At 32.6% G+C, this 26,339-nt stretch overlaps 1 protein-coding gene across 2 annotated transcripts in view; it reads left to right on the top strand.

Moving 5' to 3' along the window:
- Window positions 1-26,339, top strand: part of LOC145328855 (uncharacterized) — a 111,907-nt gene that overhangs the window by 30,823 nt on the left and 54,745 nt on the right. For both annotated transcript variants that reach the window (XM_080172763.1, XM_080172762.1), the window contains exons 5-7: window positions 3,794-3,927; window positions 8,478-8,543; window positions 9,003-9,048. In XM_080172763.1, the coding sequence (XP_080028889.1) occupies window positions 3,794-3,927; window positions 8,478-8,543; window positions 9,003-9,048 (246 nt within the window). The remainder of the gene's footprint in view (window positions 1-3,793; window positions 3,928-8,477; window positions 8,544-9,002; window positions 9,049-26,339) is intronic.

Raw genomic sequence — 26,339 nt, 5'->3', positions numbered from 1 at the left:
AAGTCTGGTCCAATTAAGAGATTTAGGATCTTGACTTTATTGCTCTAATGTAATATGCTACTACAAAACACTACTATAGTAGATAAATAACTATTCCAGCATCGCTTCGAAACTGATAAATATCCGGTGGATTAGAAACGGTTCTCAGCCATACTGAAAAATTATGTAAAGCATCGTATTGTATTTGTTTTTTTTCTGCGAATATAAAAATGTAAAATCATAATATTTAAAGCAGTTTTTTTTAGCCCGTGCCTTAGGCATCTCGGGGCTAAAAAACTGGCTTTAATCTTATAATTGTACATTTTCTATATCCGCGGAAAGAAGTTTATAATACGATGCGATAAATAAGTATTACATACACTTGTAAATAAATAAGAAAATATAGTTTAGTATTATACAAGAGTTTGGAAACGTTTTAATTACGCAATTCAGTGATTTTATAATATATGCAAAAATATTTTAGAAGTAAAAATAAGGACAATAATATCCATAGATATTAAGATATATAAGTTTTCCGGAATTTTAAAGTTAGGGGGAGATTTGAAATCTGCATCAAATTTTGAGGATTTTTTATAAAATTCGTTTTTTCTATAATTCTTTATCTAATAGCGGAAATGCAATTTAAGTTAATTAATTTTGGCATCTGTGATTGGTGGATTTAAAAAATCTGCGCTCTGATTGGATGGCGTACATCATTCAACCAATTAGAGCGCAGGTAGTTTAAAATCCACCTATCCTATTGGTCAAAATTAATTAACTTGAAATGCATTTCCGCTTTTAGATAAAGAATTATACAAAAAACGAATTTTATAAGAAATCCTTAAAATTTGTTGCAGATTTCAAATCTCCCCCTAACATTAAAATTCCGGAAAACTTATATATCTTAATAGATAGGTAGCAAATGATAAACAAGATAAAAAATATTGTCTTAAAATGATATATTTAAAGTAAAAGGATATGCAATGCATGTCTCAAGGAGCGTATGTTGATTATATAATGACAATTAACACAATATAATAAGCGCAGCAACGTTTTATCCATTAGTTTTATACTTTAAATTACCAGTTTTGGCACTAACACATTTATGGGTCCCAGGTCAAACGCAGGAGTACCAAACGTCAGAGTGAACACTTATCCTAACCTAACCAATTTTAGACCATCTTTTAGGTTTTTTGCTGGGGGCTTATTTGTACATTCATATCTTAACCTAACCTTAATTTGTATTGAAATACTTAGTTAAATTAATATTTTACCACTCCTGCGTTTTTCCACTCCTACGTTTGGGACTACTGCGTTTGTCCTGAAACCCATTTATGACTTTTTATAAGTTATTTTGTAATCACCAAACCTCTCCTTAAATCATGGTTAAAACTTTGATTCTTAATTTAAGGGTTAAACAGTGGATTATAAATTGATGTACACTTCCAATTTTTTAGAACAAAATTACCCCTTCTTTAGAATGAAATTGTTATTAGAAAAGTTTAGGTTTAATTTGCTAGATTAAACCAACCAATCATTACACAATAAAAGTACCCCAAGTTTTAGGCTTGCAAGTAAGATTTCGTGATTATAAAATAATTGGAAAAGTTTGGGACTCGATTGGATTGTTGAAAAACTTTTTAGCTCAATGCCTCACTAAATTAGTGAGGCTCGCTAATTCTTTTGTGAAAAATCCTCCAAAATCGCATGAAAAATCCACAAAAATTATATAAAATCATAAAAGGGTTATTAACATAAGATTTTTAATGCGATTTTGGAGGATTTTTTACAAAAATTTCTAACTAGCCTTACTAATTTAAGTGAAGCAGTGAGCCAAAAAGTTTTTTAAGAATCCACCTCAGGTTTCTACCAACCCAAGACCAATAAAAGATTTAATTCAATTACCCAAAGAAAAGATGACAACGAAATAAGAGAACGTGTTTATTAAACATTCAAATATCCCCCCCATCTTCCTGATAATATTTGGGCAACCTTTTATTAGATAAAATACGAATTTATAAACATGGCAATGTTCCAAATGATAAAGCAGATAGTTTTTAATATTTTAATTAATTGCAAATTAAGACATTTTGTTTCGAGATTATTTTATCACTGATAAGTCAATCATTGGTAAATTCAACAGACATAATGTATCTAGATGGTCTATCCGACTCTAAATTCATCAAACTTAAAAGGGAAATTCAAGCAGACAAACACCTATAATTAACATTTACACGAGCGGAGAAATTTTTACACGATATAATTTTACATAGTTTTGTCCTAAGTAATGCAAATATATGTTGTGAGATGCAATTAGTAAGATCTAGAATCCTCTAGATGTGTAGCCGCTAGTTGTAAATACACAATTGAATTTGTATATTTTAGATTAATTGTGCTAAAAATAAAATAAAGGTTTGGTGATTATTAAAAATATTGTTTTATTAGATGATTTCTCTATTACTTAAAAAAGTTAATTACGCATTTATTATTTATCTGTATTATTTGCGTTTTGATTTATTAATGATAATATTATTTATCAAATGAATGCTTTCTTTTGCCAAGAAATTTAATGAAAGAACGTGTCCTAACTTCTGTGATTTTGAAAATATAGCTAGTCGGTGCTTTTAGTTAGTAGTACATGTAAAATGATCCATATAATTTAGATATGCAATCGGTTTTTAATTATTGAAAAAAATTTGGGAATAGTCCCTTTCGTAACATCCCCCCATAAGGGGCGATTCGTTGTATTTTTAAAATGGCTTTTTATAGGTTATTTTAGGTTAGATTAGGTGATTGCCCCACAGGAGAAATAGGAGAAAAGCTACTGTGAAAAATACGAAGAATCGCCCCATAAGGTGCGATGTTACGAAAGGGACTATAGCCAAAAATTTATTTTGTTGAACCCTGTTGAATCAAAACTTTGCACTTTGGAAGCTTGCCACGAATGGGTTAAAATAAAATCCCAAAAGTTAGGACACGTTCTTTGATGAAAAAAAATCAATTGTTCATAAACTAGGAGGGTGATTGGGTTTATATCTCGAACATTACCTAAGTTTTCTTGTTAAAAGTAACACTGCCTAAAAAAACTCAGCTCTTGTTATTTATGTGAGCTTCCTTAAAATAGAGAACAAATTCGGTTCAGTGGTTAGGGAGTTCTTAACGGACAAATTAATTTTTAAGGTTTTCTATAATGCAAAGTAGAATGATGTCTGTCTGTCCGTCCGTCTGAAGCTTAAGATCTCGGTAACCACTGAACCGATTTGATTATACTCTTCAGGGTATATACCTACTGGTCCTGTGGTGGTTTTAGGCTATTTTTTTTGGAGGGGGGACACCCCCAACCCCCCAAAAAATCCCACCCCCATTTTTTTTATTGCAGAACATTTCCTTGGTCCTTTTTTTTTGCAGGAGATTTCCTTGGTCCTATTACGAATTTCACCTTAATTTTTTTTGAATACCTCTTGGAGCAAAGCCATTAGAGGCTAGGGGCGAAGCAGCTAGTACTATATAAAGTAGTATGGTTTATTTTATTTGTAGCCTATTTTTTGATAACTGCTGTTCCGATTGATTTCTCCATTTAATAGAAGCTTTACATTGGTCTAGGCATTGTTTTAGGCTATCTTATTTTCAGATTAAAGTCTTTCGATGGTTTTAAGCTATTTTTTCTGTACTTTCATACCACCGTCTAGAATACAGAGCCACTAGATGCTAGTGGCGCAACTTCTAGTATATTTGAAAAGAATAGGATAATTGTAAAACTTTTCTAGATTTTTAACCTTGCTCTAATTGAATAATTTTATATTTTGTATTTCAGATATGTTAAAGCCTACCTCCAGCAGCTCCAGCTACCTGCAGCACCAATCCTCCTCCAGCTCCCTGGCGGCCACAGGGCCGCACCAAAGTTCCAGTCAACCCATGTCTGTACAGTCCACATACAGTCATCAACAGGTGATAACAATGAATTTATTACAGGGTTGGGCCGTATATCCGGCAAGATACCGGATATTGAAACTATCCGGTCGGATTTTTTTGCCACTAAAATATGCGGTTATCCGTCTGGATAATAATTATTACTTGGATCTTACACCAGATTATCATGTACTCTGATAAAGTGAACTTTGTAGCTGGCTAAAATAACGATCACTCCCTTTACCCCGTCCCCTCCCCTCCTACTGGATGAACGAACTTACCAATAAGTGAAGTCCAGAATGCTAGTAACCTAAACTGGCGATAATTTTCCCCTGTCACAATATCCACGTATATGTTGGGTTGGGCCGGATATCCGGTTTGGCCGGATACCGGATATTGAAACTATCCGGTTATCCGTTTATCCGGCCGGATATCCCGGTCGGATATCCGTTAATTTTTCGGATATTCGGTAATTTGCCGGTTATCCGGCCGGTTACCGTGTATCCGGCATTAGAAATCAGCCGGATATTCGGTATCCGGCCAAAATAGTAATTGGCCCAACCCTATTCTACATCAATTGTTATAACAGACGGGGGGGATCTTAAGCAGGGAGTAAGGGAGGGGACAATGGGTAATTAATTCAATATAAGAGTTATCAAAGAAAGGGCATGAAATCCAGTTTAATCCAATAAAGGGAGAGGTCATTTTCTAGTAAATCCCGTAAAGGTGTGTGTTATAAGGCCTAAAAATAGTAGTAGAACGATAAGGTGCTCTAGATATATGTATTCCCTATTGAATAGAACAATAGGGAAATTTTTTTTTTTTTTTTGATAACCGTACCTGGATTATCTAAAAAAAATACGAAATTTCTATCAAACGCTTTGTTTGGCTCAAACTGACAAAAATTTAAAAAAATAATAATTATAATAATAATGTTTTCTATAGGTACAAGGTAAAGGTTAAGAACAATCTATACCATTAAACAAAGGAAGAAGTCATTCTTTACAGGTTGATTTATTATAATTATATTTTTTTTTATTTGTGTCAGTTTGAGCCAAACAAAGCGTTTGATAGAAATTTCAGATATTCCAGGTACGGTTATCAAAAAAAAAAAAAAAAAAATTTCTTCCCTATTGTTCTATTCAATAGGAAATACAAATATATAGAGCACCTTATCGTTCTACTACTATTTTTAGGCCTTATAACACACACCTTTACGGGATTTACTAGAAAATGACCTCTCCCTTTGTAGGAAATTATAAAGGGATTGTTAATTGAATAATAGATTTCCATAGCGGCATGTAAAGTGAAATCACAACTTGTTTTTGATGAAATATATTGAGGTTTTTTGGTGTGATTTTTATATTAAAAGATTGGATCTACTGCAGTTCATGGTAAAATATTGCTGGTAACGAATGCTTCCTGGTTACTGGCAATATTACAAGAATCCTGGGTCCAGCAGCACGCATATTTCCCTAAATCCCAGGTTCCTGTTAGCTGGCAATCTGCACATTTTCCAGGTTACCAGCAATGACAGAAGAATACTGGCTTACTGGAGTTTTTACCCCATTCCCTTTTTCACAATTTCTTAGGGGGTAAAGCAATGCTTAAAAAGGGACAGTGGCTTCCAATGCTGTGAAACTAGCTGTAATTACTTTATATAGGTACACACTTAAAAGAGGTAGGAGAAAGGGGTTGGGGATCTTCACCTACAAATTTAACTGCTTTTATTTTAAATTTCGCTTTCGCGCCAAAATTTGAATGGCATCCATCAAAAGTGCCCAACGACCTAACAATCAATACCGCCTCTTTATTTTTATAATAAATTAAAAAGATAGTCTTTATTTTAATCGTATTTGCAAATGGAATTTTATTATCGTCTAATAATAAAGAGATTTTAATTGGTAGATATTTGATTTAGGAGAAAGTATGTAAGTTCCATCTTGGAAATGAAGGTCGCTAGGAAGTCCATGATAATATATACGTCTCTATTTCTCACCCTTATTTAAAAAAAAAACGTAGTTGCAATTTAACAAGTATGACCACATCCATAAAAGCGAAGCTCTAGAGTGTCAGAACTGAATAATCAGAATATAAATGTATAAAAGACGATACAAAATTGTCAGTAATTTCTTGAAAGCTGATTAAATACAAGATAATGTTTAAGGGCATACTTACTTTTTTAGGACTTGATTATAAAGATGTTTCGCTTATAACATTGTACTTAGTTGTCATAGGAATCAGTATTAAAAAAATTAGATTAATCGGATAATAAAAACTTGCTGTTTAAAAAAGTTAAAAAACTTGTTTAAAATGGACGTACGGAGATTCTAGTAATGACGGTGGTACCTAACTACATGCCTTAATCAACGAAAGCCATCTGTTCTGGACAGACGTACGGACGGACGGACTCACCTAATTATAGAAAAGCTTCGCTTTTAAAAATGGGTAATCACGGTTATTACAAAAGGGTAAGCACTTTATTAAAAAGCTAGGGGAAAGTTGAAAGGGCAAAGTTAGGGGAAAGGCAAACTATCGCAACATATAAATATTGGCAATTCTAAACAACCACTCACAGTCAAATACAGGATAGGAAATAGGAAACATCACCAGCCATTCCGCCACAAAGTTTGTCCGTACATTAAAATACGTCAATAGGAGAAGGAGGGGGGGGGGGGGAGTTAGAGAAATTCTTAGCACATTTATATTATTTTATATAATAGTTTAGATAAAAATTTAAGTTTACAGAACTAATCATTTTATTATCCCCGGAGATCCATGGATATCCTTTAATAAAGAAACATGATGTCTATTTGTTTAGCTGTACCGAGGGATCTCGCTAACCACTGAACCGATCGTGTTCTCCTTAACAGGGAAACTTTTCATAGGTCCCGGGACGGTTTATAACTATTAGTTTGGGGGAGGGTACCAGAGAAATCACAGAATGCTTTTTTTTCGTACAGACTTAAACGCAACATAGACAAATTATATAAAAACGGATTTTTGGGATTCAACTCCCACCTCTTCAAGTGCCTCTAGAGGCCTGTAGGGGGCTTAGCCGTAAGTTTATGAATATTTAAAAATCAATTTGTTTATAGTATATGAAAAGACATTATGTCCATTTGATTTACTTTTTATTACAGCCTTACAGTAAAATATTCAGAAATAAAATTTATTTTGAAATTAGCTTGTCGATATTATGTTAGCAATGCCCACTATAATTAAAGCAATAGTCGATGGAATGTCTACAATTTTACACAAGAATATTTACTAGAATATAAAAATTAACAGGTTAAATCTTTTCAAACCTAATTTAAGCAATCTTCTCAAATATTTATAAACATGGACTTAAGGGCCAATTGTACAGTAAATTCGAAGCTGTCAAATCACAAAAGCAAATGACTGAATGAAACAAATTTATCAATATTTATATGACCCTTTTTTCATATCCATACCCAATTAGTACAGAGTAGGATCTAACCCCCCCCCCCCCCCCTCCAACTACCAAAACCCTTACCATTGGTCTTTCAGACAAACATGCCAAAATAGCCGCTTCGAGTAGCGTGCTATCAACCTCTATTTGTGGGGTAAGTGTGATAAAAGGGTAATGGGAATTAAAAAGGGAAATATTGCTTTTTAACAGGAATATTTCAAACCTGCCAGAGTCCAGGAATGTGCATAAATTGCCAGAAACCAGGAAAGTTAAACATTGGTGGCTCCAGAAATATTTCTTGTTATGCTAGATCCAGGATTCTTGGAATATTGCTAGGAAACAGGAAGCATTCGTTACCAGCAATGTTTTACCATGAACTGCAGTAGATCCAAAAGATTATTTGCCCCGGCCAGCTGCTAGCAAGAATATGACTGCCCCTTTTTATTCTGTCTATTTCCCTTGCCCCTTGCCCCCACCGCCCTTCTCCCTTCTCCCCGTCTGCTACATTCCAAACTAACACAACGAGTGTTTATTTCCCTTCCCCCCACTTCCCTTATCCCTTCTCCCCGTCTGCAATATTCAAAACATACATAACGAGTAGCGGCATTCTATGCGCAAGTCCCCAAACTCAGTCAGAAACTGCTAAATTCTTGCACATTCCCTTTAAGCCAGTCCCCAAAGTCTGAGACTCCTAAAAATTGAATATTCGATCCATTGTCCCCTCCCTTACTCCCTGGATCTTAAGGGTTAAGATAATGAACGATAAATTGATGTACATGCCCAATGATGATAAATTATAATTACCACTTCTGTACACTTCTTGTTTAAGACCAACCAATTCAAATTCAATAAAAGAATCCAAATTTTTGTGTTAACGAATAAGATAATGTGCTAATATAATTTTGGTATCATCAAATATCTCCTGCCTGGATTATAAACAGATAGTTTTTTCTAGAACTGTGACATTATATTATCAATATTACCTCTAGAGGCAAAAACGTCTGTCCATTACAGTTGAACATATGGTATACTATCCAATGATATTACACTGAGATTTTCTGTAGGGTGTTTCTTAACCTATCTCCTTTCAATGCAGCAACAATTTATTTGATAATATGTTAAATAGGTATAACTATAGTATATTTATATTTTTTAGATTCACAATATTTTGGGAAGCTCTCCGCCTCCATCTAGAAATACCTCTATTCAGTCTGAACTACAGGTAAAGGTTGAGACGTTTTCATTCGTAAAATAACTGTTATAAAATCTTTAAAAAATTGAAAGGTTTCGTGATTTCAATAAGTTTGTTATGGATTTATGACCACTGTACACTGCAGTGTACGTATATCTGCTCTTCAAGTCGCTTAGACCGTATTTTTATCCAGACTTTTTGTGCTTCGCTGTTTATGGAAGTTTTTATCCTTGTTTATGTTCTTTGATATCAAAGTAAAAGAATAAAGGGGGCATGAGCTTATGTAAACCCGATTTTGTAATTTGATTTTGGGTCTTTGAAATATAAACAATAACACAGCTTGGTCCCTAAAGAAGGATAAAAAATTAATTTGCTGGCTTTTATAAAGGGTCTCTGCCACTTGGGGCAGGTAATTTTCTGGATTATACATCTATGCTTATACATTTTTTATCTATTATTAAGATATTTTCAAAAAATAAATTTTTTTAGGGTGAATCCTCAAGTAACCAGAAGAAATTATTCTACTCTTCATTAGGTAAGATAAACGATTAGTAACACCCATCAGAAAACCAATCTTATAAATAATCGATATTTGTCTTCGCTGTGTGGCTTTGTTACGCCTGTATATGAGCCAATGCATTCTTTGATAGAGTCTGACATACTAGCATTAGTAAAAAGTACAATTTATACAATTATAACGTGACTCTCGAACTCATTATTTAAAATAGTAATTAGCGTATGCATTTTACTCTAAAGAAAACAAGGATGACAACATTCAAAAGTATAAAATCTTAGTAAATAAATAATTATTAAAAATAGTGGTGTTTCAGACTGACCAATACACAACTTGAGTCATAAATTTGATGTCTAGTAAAGCATTATTGAAAGACTAACGTGTGAAATTTACAAGAAAATTCAAAATATCTAGCCTTAATAGCAGACGAAAAATATATTCCGTTTATAGAAATGTCATGTCCTCTGTAGACTGATGGATCAAGTGAAATATAGAGCAGAATCATTATAAAATAGACAAAATTAACTTCCTATCTTTTATAGGATCCTAGTAAATTGAGAGGCAAAGTAAAATATAGACTAGCTTTGTTTCCGATCAGTTTTATTGCAAAAGTGTTCTCTTATATAAATGTTTTCTTTTTTCCAACTTGATTTCAGGGAGTGAGGGGACATAATCTATTACACTGGTCCCCAAAGTTTTATTATAACATTTTCTTATTCGTTGGCTCAACAACTTTGGGGGCTATTGTTTTGTTCATTAAGTTAACTGTTTGAACGTTTCAACCACTAAAAGGGTAACTTTGTATATCATAATTGGGATGTACATTAATTTATCGGCTATTGTCTTATCCCTTTAGATCCCTGACTTGATTTACTACAAGATAACTTTTATTAAATCTAAATTAATGTTTTTAACTTTTTAAGAAAAATTTATTTGGAAATAATTTAAAGTTTGAGTCAGAAAATTGATTTTGAAAATCTTATTACAAGATTTTATTTTGATTAGATAAGTAGGTAGTTTCTTAGAAATAAATCTTATTTGATTAAAAATATTAGACATCGCTTTAAATTAATCAAGAGAAATTGATCAATTTGAATATAGACACTTTTCAAAGTAGAACGATGCTTGTCTGTCTGACTATAAGAAGCTAATTATCTTGGTAACCACTGAACCGATTGGGATATGTTTTTTCAGAGAAGATATACATTATTATTCCTTGGAAGTAGTTGAACAACAATCCGATTGAAAAAAATGATTACAGCTTCCCCCCCCCCCTCTAACAATAAGTATTCATAAACTTTATCTAAAATGAAAGGATTACATGAATGTTTCTTGTTTTTGTAAATTTCCAATTTTACTCATTTTATCAAGTGTTTATCTGGGTATTGGGTTGTTTCCACGAATCTCAAGGGATAAGACAATACATTCTAATGATAGTAAACAAAATTATCCCGTCCCTAAATTAAATTACTAGTTGATGGAAATGTTTATACACCACAATTTCAGAACTAAGTTAAATAAAAGTACCCAAAGTTTTTAAGCCAATGTATGAGAGCTCGTGTTTATAAAAACTTTGGGTACCAGTTAGATTTAAAATAACATGTTCCCGCATTCTCCGTGGCTATTCTCTAAATACGCGATGGTTTCAATTTAAAGTACTGATCAAAATACTTAATTACAAATTAAACAAGTTTTAGTAAAAGGAGTCAGATATATGTTTTCCTTTTTCCAACTTGATTTCAGGGAGTGAGGGGACATTGGGCTATTTTAATCTATTGCACTGGTCCCCAAAGTTTTAGAGTAAAGACATTTGACTGTAAAAAAAAAACACTGGTACCCAATGTTTTATAAGCATATTATCTTATTAGTTACCCCTAAAACTAATTGAATTGTGATTGGTTAGTTACTCTGCAACCGATGATTTTGACCCACAGATGGGGTACATTTTGTTTATCGTCTTTGGCGGGGGGATGTGGATTAATTTATCGTCCATTGTCTGATCCCTGATTGATCCCTGAATATATGCATTTAGAATGATCGTACTTTACAAAATCCTTATAATAAAGTAACAGGATTTCTGTTTGTACTGAAGGATCTCACTAACCGCTGAGCCGATCGGGTTCTCCTAAAAAGGGTCTCTTTCATAGGTCCCGGGCAGGTTTATAACTATTTGAAGAAAAAAAACATTTAAAGTTTCACTAGAGGCCTCTAGGGGCGTAGCCGCTAGTTATTCTTATATGATAAAGAAATTTTATCATTTGAATTATAATTCGGCAGTAAGACGGGGGCCTTAAACTCGAAATTATCAATTATTTTTATAATGTTTTAAGACGCCAGAGTGTCTAAAAAGGTAATGATAACTTTCAGATTCTTCTTGCAAGTTATCTGAGTGTCCTATCACATTCGCCCTGATTAATATCCGCTGGATTAGAACCGGTTCTCAGCCATACGGGAAAATCATCGAATTATAGACAATTTTCTAGGAATGTTAAAATAAAAACCATAAAATTAATACTAGTTTGGTTAGCCCATGCCTACGGCCCCATTATGGGTAACAAAACTGGTTCTAATATTATAAAGTTTTATAAGTTGTCTATAATACGATGCGATAGATAGCTATATACTATGCGTAAGATATTTCGCACTAGTTGACTTGCAGTATGAGGATTAGCAAAGCAAGTTGGCACAAAGCTTCATATAAAACTGCCAATATTTACTAAGATAAAGCATAATTAGGAAGTATTGGTGATTGTATAGTTTTTCTTTAATGCTAGTTTTTTATTTCATGCGCTTGACATTGCAACGTTGGGTTACATTTTGAATTTTTCTAGTATTACGTGGCGCGATATATTCTCCAACCCAAAGTTATTTCTAAGTATACACATTTTCCAGTATGAATTCAAAACTGATTGAAATCTGCTGGGTTTGAACCGGTTTTCATTCAAACTAAATAAATCATGTATAGCTTACGGACAAATTTCCACGAATATTAAAATAAAAATTATAAGATTAAAGCAAGTTTTTTAGCCCTGACCTTAGGAACTGGTTTAAATCTAATGATTTTTATTTATTTGTCCGCGGAAAGCTGTCTATAGCACGATGTCGTAAATAGCTATACTATTTTATGTTTTTGTTGTTGAAATATGGAAACAATTTTGGTTTCAGACATGACTAATGTCTAAATAAATGACAGTAAAAAATAGTTGCACATTTCATTCTTTTCTACCTCCCAATTTTTAGCAGAATAGCGTAGATGCTCTATAACTCACTATGGTTGTAAACATGAATTTGGACGTTGGACAATAAAGGATTTTCCCCCTTTATAAGGCTTTAAAAGAGATTTAAATTCGTAAGGTTATATATCATGATATGGTTTTCCAGTATTGCTTTGAAACCGATTAATACCCGCTAGATTTTAGCAGATTCATAACCACATTGAAAAATCATGTATAGCATCGTATCTCAGACAAATTTGCCACGATTTTTAAAACATTTTCTTATAATACATTGTCCGATTTTAAATGAGAAAATAAGAATTAATATGCGTTGCAAAATTGTAAAAAAAGTTGCAATCATTATTTTGGTTGTCAAAGTTTTACCCACGTCCCTTTTGTGTTACCCATTCCGGGTATAGTCCCTTTCGTGGCAACGCCCCTTAAGGAGCGATTCGTCGTATTTTCAAAATGGATTTTGGTTATATATTTAATTAGGTGATTGCATCGCAGGGTTAGAGCCCCCCGCAGGGGCTAGAAATAGGAGAAAAGCTACTGTGAAAATACGAAGAAACGCCCCTTAAGGGGCGTTGCCCCGAAAGGGACTATACCTCCCATTCCTTCTACTAGCTATGGACAACCCCCTCTCTTTTTTGTTGTTTCATTTACAAGTCTTTCGCCATATATTTTAAGACTAGAAAGGAGATTTGAATCTTATTTCAGATTCATGGGACATTTTAGGAGAAGGTTTTTTAGTTTTTGGTGAAAAGTTATCATAACAGACTGAAAACTTATCATATCAGACTGTATTTTGTAATCAGTGGGAATGCCATGGTTTATGAACAGGCACAGTTCTTTGTCATGCTCAATAAAGACTTCCAGACAAAGGTCGAAGTAGGAAAAGGTTGGTTTTAAGGGGGTGTCAAAATACCAACAACTTAACACAACAGCGGCTTACAGGATACATAATAAGTCAATATGGTCATACGTACATTTCATAATTTTATTATAAAGATGCTTCGTTTTTAAAATTATACCTATTGATCAAAGTGCAAAGAGTTATTTAATTTTATGAAATATTTTAATTTAAATAGCCAACAGTAATCATGGACATACGAACTTTCTTGTATTGATTATAGAGTTGTCACGCTTTCATGCCAAGTTTCAAACCGAAAGGACAAATCACAGCTTTCCGTTACAGACGAACGTACCCTAAATTTGGTCCTTGCAAAAAGTTGCAAAAAAGCCATTAGTAGGTGCAATTCATCTTTCTATTTTTACTCTTAATCATTACTTCCTTTAAAGTTCTTACCCCTTTTTGTTCTGCCTTATCTCTCTTCCTTGCTTTCTTATACTCTTTTTCATATTAATCCTTTTAGCTGATAAGTTTTTGCAATTTTGCAAAGTTTTTGGTCTTTGCAATAAGTATTTTTGATTAATGGATACCTATTTCTGAGATATGTAAACATGCATATTTGTTGATTCAACAAGTACAATGGTAAAGTAATAAAAGGATTAAAAATAATTGTATACAAAAGTTTTGGGCAGGTATTGTAATCACGGAATAGGGCATGTCCATTAGAAGGCTCTTTTATACTTACTTAGGCTTTATTTAAGAAATATCTTATAACTGTGACTATATTGAAATTAGGTTTTTTAAATATTGCATACATTTAATTTACATCTGCTTTCTTAAACGCTATTTTGATTTTTCTCTGTAAAATGTGCAAACTACAGAGATAGAGTGTGCAATAATTTCCGTAGATTTAATCCAATCAACTTGCAAAATCTTAAGAACTACGTAACATAAGCAACTGTATCTTCTTTAATGCTTCATTTAAAACTTTAAAAAAAAGTTTTGCTGTGTTTTAGTGATTAGATAACATTATGTGAAGGCAGGGATCTAAAGGGATAAGCCAATAAATTGATGGACATCCACAATGATGATACACAAAATTATATCTTATGTAAATTAAAACTAGTGGATGAGACGTTTGAACACTCATCTTGATGATTCAACCAATCAAAAAATGGGGGTGGGGGGGGGGGGGGGGTTACTGCAACCATCTCGTAATTAATGAGTAAATGACACTTGAAATTCAAATTTCGATTTGAAATTTTGCATGAATAATCCTTGGTAGGTCTATTTTCCCTAAATCGAACAAAAAGTAGGAAAAGTAACGGCTGGTGGCTCTGCCGTTTAGCCGTTTTTTGCCCATTTTCAGGGAAAATTCATCCTTTATTACATAGGAATCAACTTTTTAAAACATATTATTGGTTTAATTTATGTTAAATGATAGCAATAACCATTTTTTTAAAAATTCTAGTACCAACAGCTACCGGCTAGAACCTTTTGATAACGTTTTGGAGCGGCAAAGAGTATTATGTGGAGATAGGTTTCGTGACTAATTTACCCTATAGATAGCCAAAAATTGGCAAAACGGCTCACCCGTTATCCGTTACTTTTCCAACTTTGTGTTCGATTTAGGGAAAATAGACTTAACAAGAATTACACATGCAAAATTTCAGATGGAAATTCGAATTCTAAGTGCAATTTACTCATTGATTACGAGATGGTTGCATTACCCCCCCCCCCCCCCCCCTTTTGATTTGTTGAATCATCAAGTTGAGTGTTCAAACGTCTCATCCACTAGTTTTAATATACAAAAGAGGTAATTTTGTGTATCATCATTGTGCATTAACCACTACTCCCCCTTTACCAAAGTCCCAAAAGTTGTTAAGACAACTAACCAGAAATCGTTATTATAAAACTTTGATGACTCTGGTAATAAACAGCCCATTATCCCCCCTCTATCTGGGTTATATAACAGTAAGCGGATGTAATATTACACGGAAATCTATGAACACCAGAAAATGATGGTTGCAAGAAATTGGCAATACCATTCTTCTTTTTACATACAAATACAGTCAAGCCATAGAAAAGGAGTTCCTACACATTAGCTAACTTTATTTTTTTCAGAAAAAGCAACAACTTCAGAACATCTCAGATTTTAACAGATTTTAATACTTCAGTGTCTTTTGTGAAGAAACTAACCCTCTGTTGTTTCTTTACCCTGGGGGGGGGGGGGGTTAACCCTGCTTGGATTAACCCTTGCAGGTACTTTAAACCATTGATTGATAATTTTAGCATGAAAAGTTTTTTATAAGATCAATGTACCATATAAATAATACCTAGAAAAATTTGGAAATTACTGTTTTGTCTAAATGTTTTAAATTGCAAGCTGGCTGTGTGTGTGTGCTTTCTCTGTGTGTGTATGTGTGTGTGTGTTTCAGTGTATTTTGTGACAGCAGTGTTTTACAAGAGTGCATGGTTCGTAGTAGTTGAGATTTGACTTTCAAAGTGCAATACCCAATACGTCATCTAGAGATAATGTTCTGTGGTTTGTTTTAGTGTAGTGTTAAGGTATATTTTTAATTATTTCATTTCTCATTGTTTATCGTTTTTTTAGTAACGAAGCTACTCTTTAATTAACTTTAAATAAATTATCAGCGATTGAATATGCTCATATTCTACATATTTCCATTAAGTTTCATTAAGATTTGTCTGTTAATTGCAGTGCTAGATCGATTCCTAGATTTTTAAGTTTTCATGACTTTTAAGGTTGCGTTATTTTAAAGGTTTCTTGATTCCCCTGTTTTCTCATTATTATTGTATGACACTGCTTTATAGTAATTTTTTCTAAATATTCATTCATAATTTTTGAGCTTCGCTACTTATGAATGTTTTCATCCTTGTTTATGTACGAAATGCTAAAATTAACAAAAAAATATAAGATGATTACATTGATTTATGTCTAAAGATCAAAATCTAAAATCGTAGTCCTTTAACCGAGCAAAAATAACCTTTTTTATCAGCCTAAATAATTTGTAGAAGTATGTCAGTATATCCGTTTACTTATGGCTTATAATCTTTCTATACATTTAATTTAGGTTGTTTTTATAAAGGAATTTCTTACTGGTCTTGTTATGGTTTTCCATCTGTTTTCTTCAGCGGTGGGATAATTACAACCAGACTAATAAAATCCCACCCCTCCCCCAAAAACAAAAAAAGTGCAGACAATATCAGTTCAGTTCTGAAAATCAAAATGTATTTGATTTTTCAAATGATAAATTAATTCAAATTGTGGGTTGTTCCCACCCCCCTCCCTCTCCCCTAGAATCCCCACCGGCAACCAAATCCCAAAAGCACATGTTAACAATAAAATTGGGCTGGATATCCGGCCATTTTCAATATCCGGCCGGATACCAGATATCTGGTTGATTAATAATGTCGGATATCCGGCCGAAAATCCGGTAATTTGCCGGATATCGAACGTAGGCCAGATATCCGGCCCAACCCTAGTTAACAATCATTACAAATGTACAAGATTAAAACAATTATTTAATCCACGTTTATCCTTTGTAAAGAATGAAAGACAACCAGCAAGATATATAATTATGCATCTCGTGATTTGTCTTATTTTGCCGACAGAAATACTTCATTTTGCTTGTGTTGTGTCTAACACCCCCCCCCCCCCCCCCCCCAACTCGAACCAACTAACTTCTGTAGGTATAAAATTGCAAGGCCTTTTCTTAAAGTTAAACTGTTTTTAACGGTAACGGCCTGTTATTTGTTTACATAAGCTGCAGTCGTTTATGGGTCACTTTGCAGCTGCACTATTTTTTTGCTGCAGCCGCCGACTAACATGACTTTAGAAGAGCCGCAAATTACTGCAGACGTCTGTATTGAAAAGAATCATAAAAATATGTCTTTCATACTTATAAAACAATCTTTCAAAATAAAGAATTGGAGTAGGAGGTTTTGTAATTTATCCAATAGGGAAATAAAGGATGCTGTCTGCAGAATGAAGTGACCTATCTTTTGGTTTGATTCAAATAAATCCACCCCTATCTGGTTTATATATTACAGATGGACCAGGGACCGAAAAGGATAAGCCAATGGCTGATAAATTAATGTACATCCTCACCTTACGATGATAATCAAAATTATCTCTAGATTACAATTAGTGGTTGAAACGTTGCGACACACAACTAAATAAACCAACCAATCAACAATTTATAAAAGTCCCCAATGTTTTTGAGCCAACGAATAAGAAAACATTTTTATAAGTCTATGGGTATTAGTGCAATAAACAGTCCAATGTCCCCTCCCTCCTTGCAGATGGACGCAGAACGTTATTTTTGACAATTGAGTTGGAATAGATTATTCGATTTATTTATTCTTTTTAATTAATTTTCTAATATTAGGGTCGGTTCGTCCGTACGTCTGTAACGGATAGCTCTTATCGTTAATTTAGCCATGTTTGAATTGTTCGATTTCAAACTTTGCATGATGACTCCTATAACAGTTAGGTACGATTTGGAAGCTTAGCAACTCTAATCGTTATCAGAAAGTCTGTACGTCTAATCAAGATATGTTGATTTTTGTAATAATGATTTCTAGGACAACAAGGTTCAATATTATAAGCAAGACATCACTTTAATCAAATCCTAAAAATGAAAGTATGACCTTTTACTGTCTTCTTTATTTACGCAATTTTGCAACAAATGTATGTCCATTTTTATTAGGAAATACAAATTAATGTTATACTTATTACGTTCTGACACTCTACAAGTGTTTATATTTGTTTGTCCTTTCGTTTCAGAGCTTCGCTTTTTTTTGATGTTGGCATCCTTGTTTTGTATTAGAGCTCTAGATGTAAATAAATGTGATTGCTCTAAAACTAATAATCTCGAATCCAAAGCATTTTGGACAAAAATTAAACAGAGCAAAACACTGAGGAACAATTTGGATGAATTTTGCATATTTTTTCCTACTTTTCATTTGTACGTCTGAATATTCGCTTCAATCCAACATTTTCTGGTTAACTTTGAGACAAATTATTCAGGGAGGGAGGGGACATTGGGCTGTTTATCACACTAGTCCCCAAAGTTTTATTATAACAATTTCTTATTCGTTGGGAACTTTTAGCGAACTTTGATTGTTTGTTTCATTAAATTGAGTATCCTAACGTTTCAACCACTAATTCTAATTAATTTATAGGTCTTTGTCTTAAGTTATCCCTTTAGTTACCTGCAAATTACTTGCTAAAAGGCATTTAAAGGCTTTGATTTTATGCACTTTTTAGCGATTAATCTGCTTTAGGATTTAGTTTAGCTGATTCTTTATTTCAGGAAAAAAAAATAATTCTTGTTTTTTAAGAAAAGTTTAAAAAATTAATTGGCAGTCGGTTGCATCTGCATTTTTTTTAAATGGCGGAATTAATGCATATTAATTATCAAAGAATGAAATTTGGGCGTTTGCGGCTTAATAAATATCATGTTTTAGGGAATTAAGCGGCTTGCTATTTGCTGCAGCTTTCAAATTCTAAAAAAATATTTAGTCTTTAACAAATTAATCTTTATACAAGTTTAATTAAACTACCTTTCAGTTTTATTTAAGTTTATTGAATCAGGAACAAAACGACCAAAAACGTAATGGAAATAGGAAACATCGCTTTGGGCTGTTTATATTACACTATCCACAAAAGTATTACGATAACGTTTTCTTCGTAGGCTAAAAAACTCTGGGGCTTTACATTGATTTTTATTTGTTTTGATTATTAAGTTGAGTGTCCAAACGTTTTAGCCACTAACTGAAATCTACATAAGGGGTAAGTTTGTACATCAATTTATCGGCCATTGTCTTATCCCTTTAGATTCCTGCCTAAACGTACTTTAAGTTTTGAAAGTACTGACACAGACATAATTTTGCAAATTAGGTGAAATGTGATCCCGGTTGTAAAAAGGTATCAATAACAAACTTTTTACACACTACATACAATACTTTGAACCCGAGTTTTTAAAAGCGAAGCTTTTCTATAATTAGGATCGGTCAATCCGAACAGTAATTATGGAAAAGCTTCGCTTTTAAAAATAAATAATATGTGAATATTCCCTAAATTATAAGAGAACTGCATCGCGTCTGTAGATTCACAATTTAAGCTACAGAAGAAAAAAAACTTGCTACTTTATATATTTAATTGGATAGCTAAATTAAATTTTTCATAATCTTTTGCTATTACACAATAAAAACAGCTGTATGTTGTTAATTTTCAGATTGTCACTGCCTTTTTTCCTGCTTTATTCGTACTATTACACACCAGGTCAAACAGACACACATCCTGTTACTTTATTATAAGGATTACACATCAGGTCAACTGCCTGTTTTCTTGGAATATTTTCTTCACGCAATGTGAATAAATATTCAGCAATATTTAAGCATTAACAATAAAATAATTGGCTTTTCAATTTTTTATAAGAAAAAAATATCTTTTCTGTCTTTTTCTATTAGTCAAAAAAGTGTTAGAATTTGTGGATCATGCAAAGAAAACGAAGTTTCGGGTTTCGTCGTATTTTCACAGTAGCTTTTCTCCTATTTATAGTCCTTACGGGGGTCTCTAGCCCTGCGGGGCATATTTTCTAACCCTGCAGGGCAATCATTGACATTTACCTAACCTAAAATAATCTTTCAAAAGCTACTGTGAAAATACGATGAAATCCGCAACTTCGTTTTCTTTCCATTACCCGATTTTGTTATTTTTCTACATATTATGTTCTTTTCCTTATATAAGTAACAGGATCTGTGTGTGTGTGTGTCTATCTGTACAGAAGGATCTTGCCAACCGATAAACCGATTTAGTTTTCCTTTTCAATGTAGCTTCTAATAGGTCTTGGGAAGGCCTGTAAATCTTTTTGGGGAGGCTATCTCCACTCTCTTAAGAAAAATTCCACCTAAAAAATTTAATGCCACCCCACCCAAAAAAAAAAGAAAATAATAAAAGGATACTTTTTCTCTTCTAACCTAAAATTAAAAGTGGTGACCCTCTAACCCTCAAGTGACCCTAGAGGCTACTAGGGGCGAGCCGCAAAAAAAAGATTTATTTAGCTACATTGAAAGGAGATATTTGAATATGTAAAAAAAAAGTTACTAAGGTCATTTAGTACACTTTTAAATGGGGGTAGAAAATTACCAAGGATATAAAAAAATTTCAGTTTGGCAAATAAAACATCAAACTAGTACGACTATGTTAAAGCTTAACAGTCAGCGAAGTTCTCAGGGATATAAAGGGATAAGACAAAGGTTGATAAATTGACTTTACATCCCTAATGATTATACACAAAAATTATACCTTCTTGTAGGTATTAATAACGGTTAAAACGTTTGGACACTCAACTTACTGAACCAACCAATCAAAGTTCCCAAAGTTGTTAAGCCACGATTAAGAAAACATTATTAAATGGAAAGGATATTATTATATGCATTTTTTTTTGGTAATTGTATTGGACTTTTATATAAACATGCATGCTAGGGGAAAAATTTAAGAAAAGGAGCATAAAGCAAAATCTTATATTTGGAGAGTAGCTTTGCTACTAATAACTAAAATAGGTCATAATTGTAAAAATATTTTAATGTTTTACAACGCAAATTCTTCTGTTCGGATTATTATTGATTCAATTTTGTGAACTATCCCAAATCTGTTTGATTTCTGGATTTTTCTTAGAAATAAATGATAAACGTAGACAGATTATGTAGCTGAAACTGCAGAAAAAGGAATAGTTATTTTGCATCTTATTATAAACAGCTTTTCGCGGATATTAAAATAAAAAAATATAAATAAAAACCAGTTTTGATAGCCCCGAGGAAAAAGGTTATTAATAACAATTTAAGAAAGTTTTAATAAAAGTCATTATTAGAATACTTTTTGGTTGTTCTTCGAATACATTTTTAATCTACTTTAAGTTAAAAAGTACTTTTAATTTATTTTCTACAAAATCTAAAAGTTGTTATTTGTAAACATGAGTTACTATAGTACATTTTTTGACCCTGCAAAAAGATAGGAAAAGTCCAGTTTTTAAAAGAATTTGTAAAGAACTAATACGTTTGCTGTCGTTCAAAACAGCCTATAACCCGCCTAAAAGCTTCCTGTGGGTTCATTTAAATCTGAGTTTTAATTTGTTTAAACACATGCAACTGCCATAGTATACAAGAATAAAATTATGAAATTATTATTTTAAAGCTTAATCTTTTAAAGGTTTACCTAAAAACTCATTGGTGTCGAATTTCACCATTTTTCATTCGTACTTTAGTTTGTTGTAAAAAAAAGGGTTAAAATTAAGGTTTTAAAATACATTTTACATCATCTTATATTCTTTAACAATTCCTAGATTTACTCTAAAAGAATTTGAAGATTTTTTTGTGAAAAATTTATATTTTATTGTTATTTCCGAAAATAATCTTGAATTGATATATAGAAAGTCCCCTCTGAAGTTTTAACAATGATTAAGAGATAAGGATTCATAAAATTTAATATCCATTAGAACTGGCAAATAATTTTTTTTAAAAAGCTGAAGTAAATTTAAAATACCTAAAAATATTTTTTGTAAATAAATTGAAAGGAGATAAACAAATATTAGAGTAAAACACTAGAAGGAGAAAGGGTTAAATAACTGAATCTCCCCATCGCAACCACCTTGTGCAACCTTTCTATTGGGTCATTGTAAATCAACCAATGGTGTCGCTTATATTATCACAACCAAGTAGCAGAAAATAATTTAGAAGCAGACGAAATAGGTCTTTGAAAAATGAAGGGAGGTATATGCTATAGATCTGTTAAACAAACAAACAGACGAAAAACTACCTACCTTACCCCCTTATCTTTGTTTTATTTCAAAATTAGTTTAGGGAGGGTTACTTAATTTGTAATTTCTACAATTATTACGTTGATCTTACACCATGTACTCTAATAAAGTGAAACTTGTAGCTGCCCAAATAAACGTTTCCCCTCTTGCACCACCTCTACCCCATCCCCTCCCCTACTACTTAATTTATCTAATAACCAAAAATTGATGTCTTTGTTAACAACCTCAATTTTTCCCCTGTCTTAATATCCACGTATATTCTACATCCATTGTTCTCCAATTTGTTGGAGAGAATAGTTATTTCTCGCATTGTATCATAAACAGGTTTTCGCGGATATAAAATGTACAATTACAAGATTAAAACCAGTTTTTTTAGCCGAAAGCACGGGCTCAAAAAACTGGTTTTAACCTTATGATTGTACAATTTTATATTCGTAGATAACTGGATATTATACGATGCTATACATAGTTTTTTTCGTATGGATGAGAACCGGTTCTAATCCACCGGATATTATTCGGTTTCGAATGAATACATGAATACTTATTCACTGCTTGTGTGTGTGTGTGTGTGTGTGTGTGTGTGTGTGTGTGTGTATATGTATAAATCAGCTTTAGTATAGACACAAAGATTTATGAGGCTTGAAACACCCCTATTTAATAGTAATACGTAGATTAGACAGAGTTGCGTCATAACAGCTAAAAGTTTCATCATGATATGAAAATTTAATGTGTTTTTAAAAGCGAAGCTTTTCTATAATTAGGGTCGGTCCGTCCGTAACAGATAGCTTTTTTCGTTAATTATTACCAAAATTTCCGTACGTCCATTCTAAACATGTTGATTTTTTTACTTTTTTAACAACAAATTTTTATGTGATCTAATTATCCTTTTGATCTGATTTTTGGTATATTGATTCCTGGGACAACAAAGAACAACATTATAAGCGAAGCAACTCTATAATCAAGTCCTAAAAATGTAAGTATGTCCATAAACATTATCCTGTATCAAGCAGTTTTTCAACAAATTTACTTACAATTTTGCTTCGACTCTTATACTTCTATATGCTGTTTATTCAGTTTAGACACTATACAAGTGTTAATGTCCGTTTGTCCTACCGTTTCAGTGCTTTTTATGGATGTTGTCATCCTTGTTTTTTTTGTCAGGCTTCGAATTAGAATTCTAAGGTTCCGGTTTGGTTTTTAGGCTATTTTAATTTTAGATTTAATTCTTGCTTATGCTCTAACATTCCATACCCATTTGACTAAAATGTTCCTAAATGCTAGGGAAGCAGCCGCTAGTTATATATAAAGTCATAAAAATTCAAATTACAAAGACAATTGTGTTCATGAGAAGCGTAGCAACGACTAGTTTTTTTTTATGATACGAAAATTTAAAGTGTTTTTAAAAGCGAAGCTTTTCTATAATTAGGGTCGGTCCGTCCGTCCGTCCGTCCGTCCGTCCGTAACAGATAGCTTTTTTCGTTAATTATTAACAAATTTCCGTACGTCCATTTTAAACATGTTGATTTTTTTACTTTTTTAACAAATTTTTATGTGATCTAATCATCCGATTGATCTGATTTTTGGTATATTGATTCCTGGGACAACAAAGTATTATGTTTTAAGCAAAGCATCTCTAAGTCTTAAAAACGTAAGTCCTTAAACATTATAACGTATTTCTGCAGTTTTTAACAAATTTAATAAAAATTTTGATTCGACATTGATTCATTTGTGTTCTGTTTTTCAGTTCTGACACACTACAAGTCCCTAGTAGTTTTTACCCCTTTTCGGTCAGATTAGAAATCCACAGTCACTAGATTTCAGATTTAAATCTGTCTCAATATGACTCTTTGTTACCAAAGTTCAGATATGACAAAATTTGACCAAAGTTCAGATTTCAATCTGAAATTTAGTGACATTATGTCAGGTTATTTTCTCATTTTTGGCAATGCAAACAAATCTGACACAATATCACCAAAAGTCATATATGACATTTAGTGACATAGAGTCAGAGTTGGGGAAATTACCTAATCTGACACAATATCACTAAAAGTCATATATGACATTTAGTGACATAGAGTCAGAGTTGGGGAAATTACCTAATCTGACACAATGTTACTAAAAGTCATATATGACATTTAGTGACATAGAGTCAGAGTTGGGGAAATTACATAATCTGACACAATATCACTAAAAGTCATATTTGACATTTAGTGACATAGAGTCAGAGTTGGGGAAATTACCTAATCTGACACATTATTGCCAAATGTCATATATGACATTTAGTAAAATAGAGTCAGAGTTGAGAAAATTACCTAATCTGACAAAATATCACTAAAAGTCATATATGACATTTTGTGACATAGAGTCAGAGTTGGGGAAATTACCTAATCTGACACAATATCACTAAAAGTCATATATGACATTTAGTGACATAGAGTCAGAGTTGGGGAAATTACCTAATCTGACACAATGTTACTAAAAGTTATATATGACATTTAGTGACATAGAGTCAGAGTTGAGGAAATTACCTAATCTGACACATTATTGCCAAAAGTCATATATGACATTTAGTGAAAAAGAGTCAGAGTTGAGAAAATTACCTAATCTGACACAATATCACTAAAAGTCATACATGACATTTAGTGACATAGAGTCAGAGTTGGGGAAATTACCTAATCTGCGCAATGTTACTAAAAGTCATATATGACATTTAGTGACATAGAGTCAGAGTTGGGGAAATTACCTAATCTGACACATTATTGCCAAAAGTCATATATGACATTTAGTGAAATAGAGTCAGAGTTGGGAAAATTACCTAATCTGACACAATATCACTAAAAGTCATATATGACATTTAGTGACATAGAGTCAGAGTTGGGGAAATTACCTAATCTGCGCAATGTTACTAAAAGTCATATATGACATTTAGTGACATAGAGTCAGAGTTGGGGAAATTACCTAATCTGACACATTATTGCCAAAAGTCATATATGACATTTAGTGAAAAAGAGTCAGAGTTGAGAAAATTACCTAATCTGACTCTATGTCACTAAATGTCATATATGACTTTTAGTAACATTGCGCAGATTAGGTAATTTCCCCAACTCTGACTCTATGTCACTAAATGTCATATATGACTTTTAGTGATATTGTGTCAGATTAGGTAATTTCCCCAACTCTGACTCTATGTCACTAAATGTCATATGACATTTAGTGACATAGAGTCAGAGTTGGGGAAATTACCTAATCTGACACAATATCACTAAAAGTCATATATGACATTTAGTGACATAGAGTCAGAGTTGGGGAAATTACCTAATCTGCGCAATGTTACTAAAAGTCATATATGACATTTAGTGACATAGAGTCAGAGTTGGGGAAATTACCTAATCTGACACATTATTGCCAAAAGTCATATATGACATTTAGTGAAATAGAGTCAGAGTTGGGAAAATTACCTAATCTGACACAATATCACTAAAAGTCATATATGACATTTAGTGACATAGAGTCAGAGTTGGGGAAATTACCTAATCTGACACAATTTTACTAAAAGTCATATATGACATTTAGTGACATAGAGTCAGAGTTGAGGAAATTACCTAATCTGACACAATGTTACTAAAAGTCATATATGACATTTTGTGACATAGAGTCAGAGTTGAGAAAATTACCTAATCTGACACATTGTTGCTAAAAGTCATATATGACATTTAGTGAAATAGAGTCAGAGTTGGGGAAATTACCTAATCTGAAACAATATCACTAAAAGTCATATTTGACATTTAGTGACATAGAGTCAGAGTTGGGAAAATTACCTAATCTGACACATTATTGCCAAATGTCATATATGACATTTAGTGAAATAGAGTCAGAGTTGATAAAATTACCTAATCTGACACAATATCACTAAAAGTCATATATGACATTTAGTGACATAGAGTCAGAGTTGGGGAAATTACCTAATCTGACACAATATCACTAAAAGTCATATATGACATTTAGTGACATAGAGTCAGAGTTGGGGAAATTACCTAATCTGACACAATGTTACTAAAAGTCATATATGACATTTTGTGACATAGAGTCAGAGTTAGGAAAATTACCTAATCTGACACATTATTGCCAAAAGTCATATATGACATTTAGTGAAATAGAGTCAGAGTTGAGAAAATTACCTAATCTGACACATTGTTGCTAAAAGTCATATATGACATTTAGTGACATAGAGTCAGAGTTGAGAAAATTACCTAATCTGACATAATATCACCAAAAGTCATATATGATATTTAGTAACATAGAGTCAGAGTTGAGGAAATTATATAATCTGACACATTGTTACCAAATGTCATATATGACTTTTAGTGACATAGAGTCAGAGTTGGGGCAATTACCATA

The sequence above is a fragment of the Acartia tonsa genome, chromosome 9, assembly GCF_053477335.1.
Source record: "Acartia tonsa isolate MP-2025a chromosome 9, ASM5347733v1, whole genome shotgun sequence".
Classification (NCBI taxonomy): domain Eukaryota; kingdom Metazoa; phylum Arthropoda; class Copepoda; order Calanoida; family Acartiidae; genus Acartia; species Acartia tonsa.
Note: the sequence above shows the minus strand (reverse complement) of the source record. Positions and strands in the feature narration are given on the sequence as shown.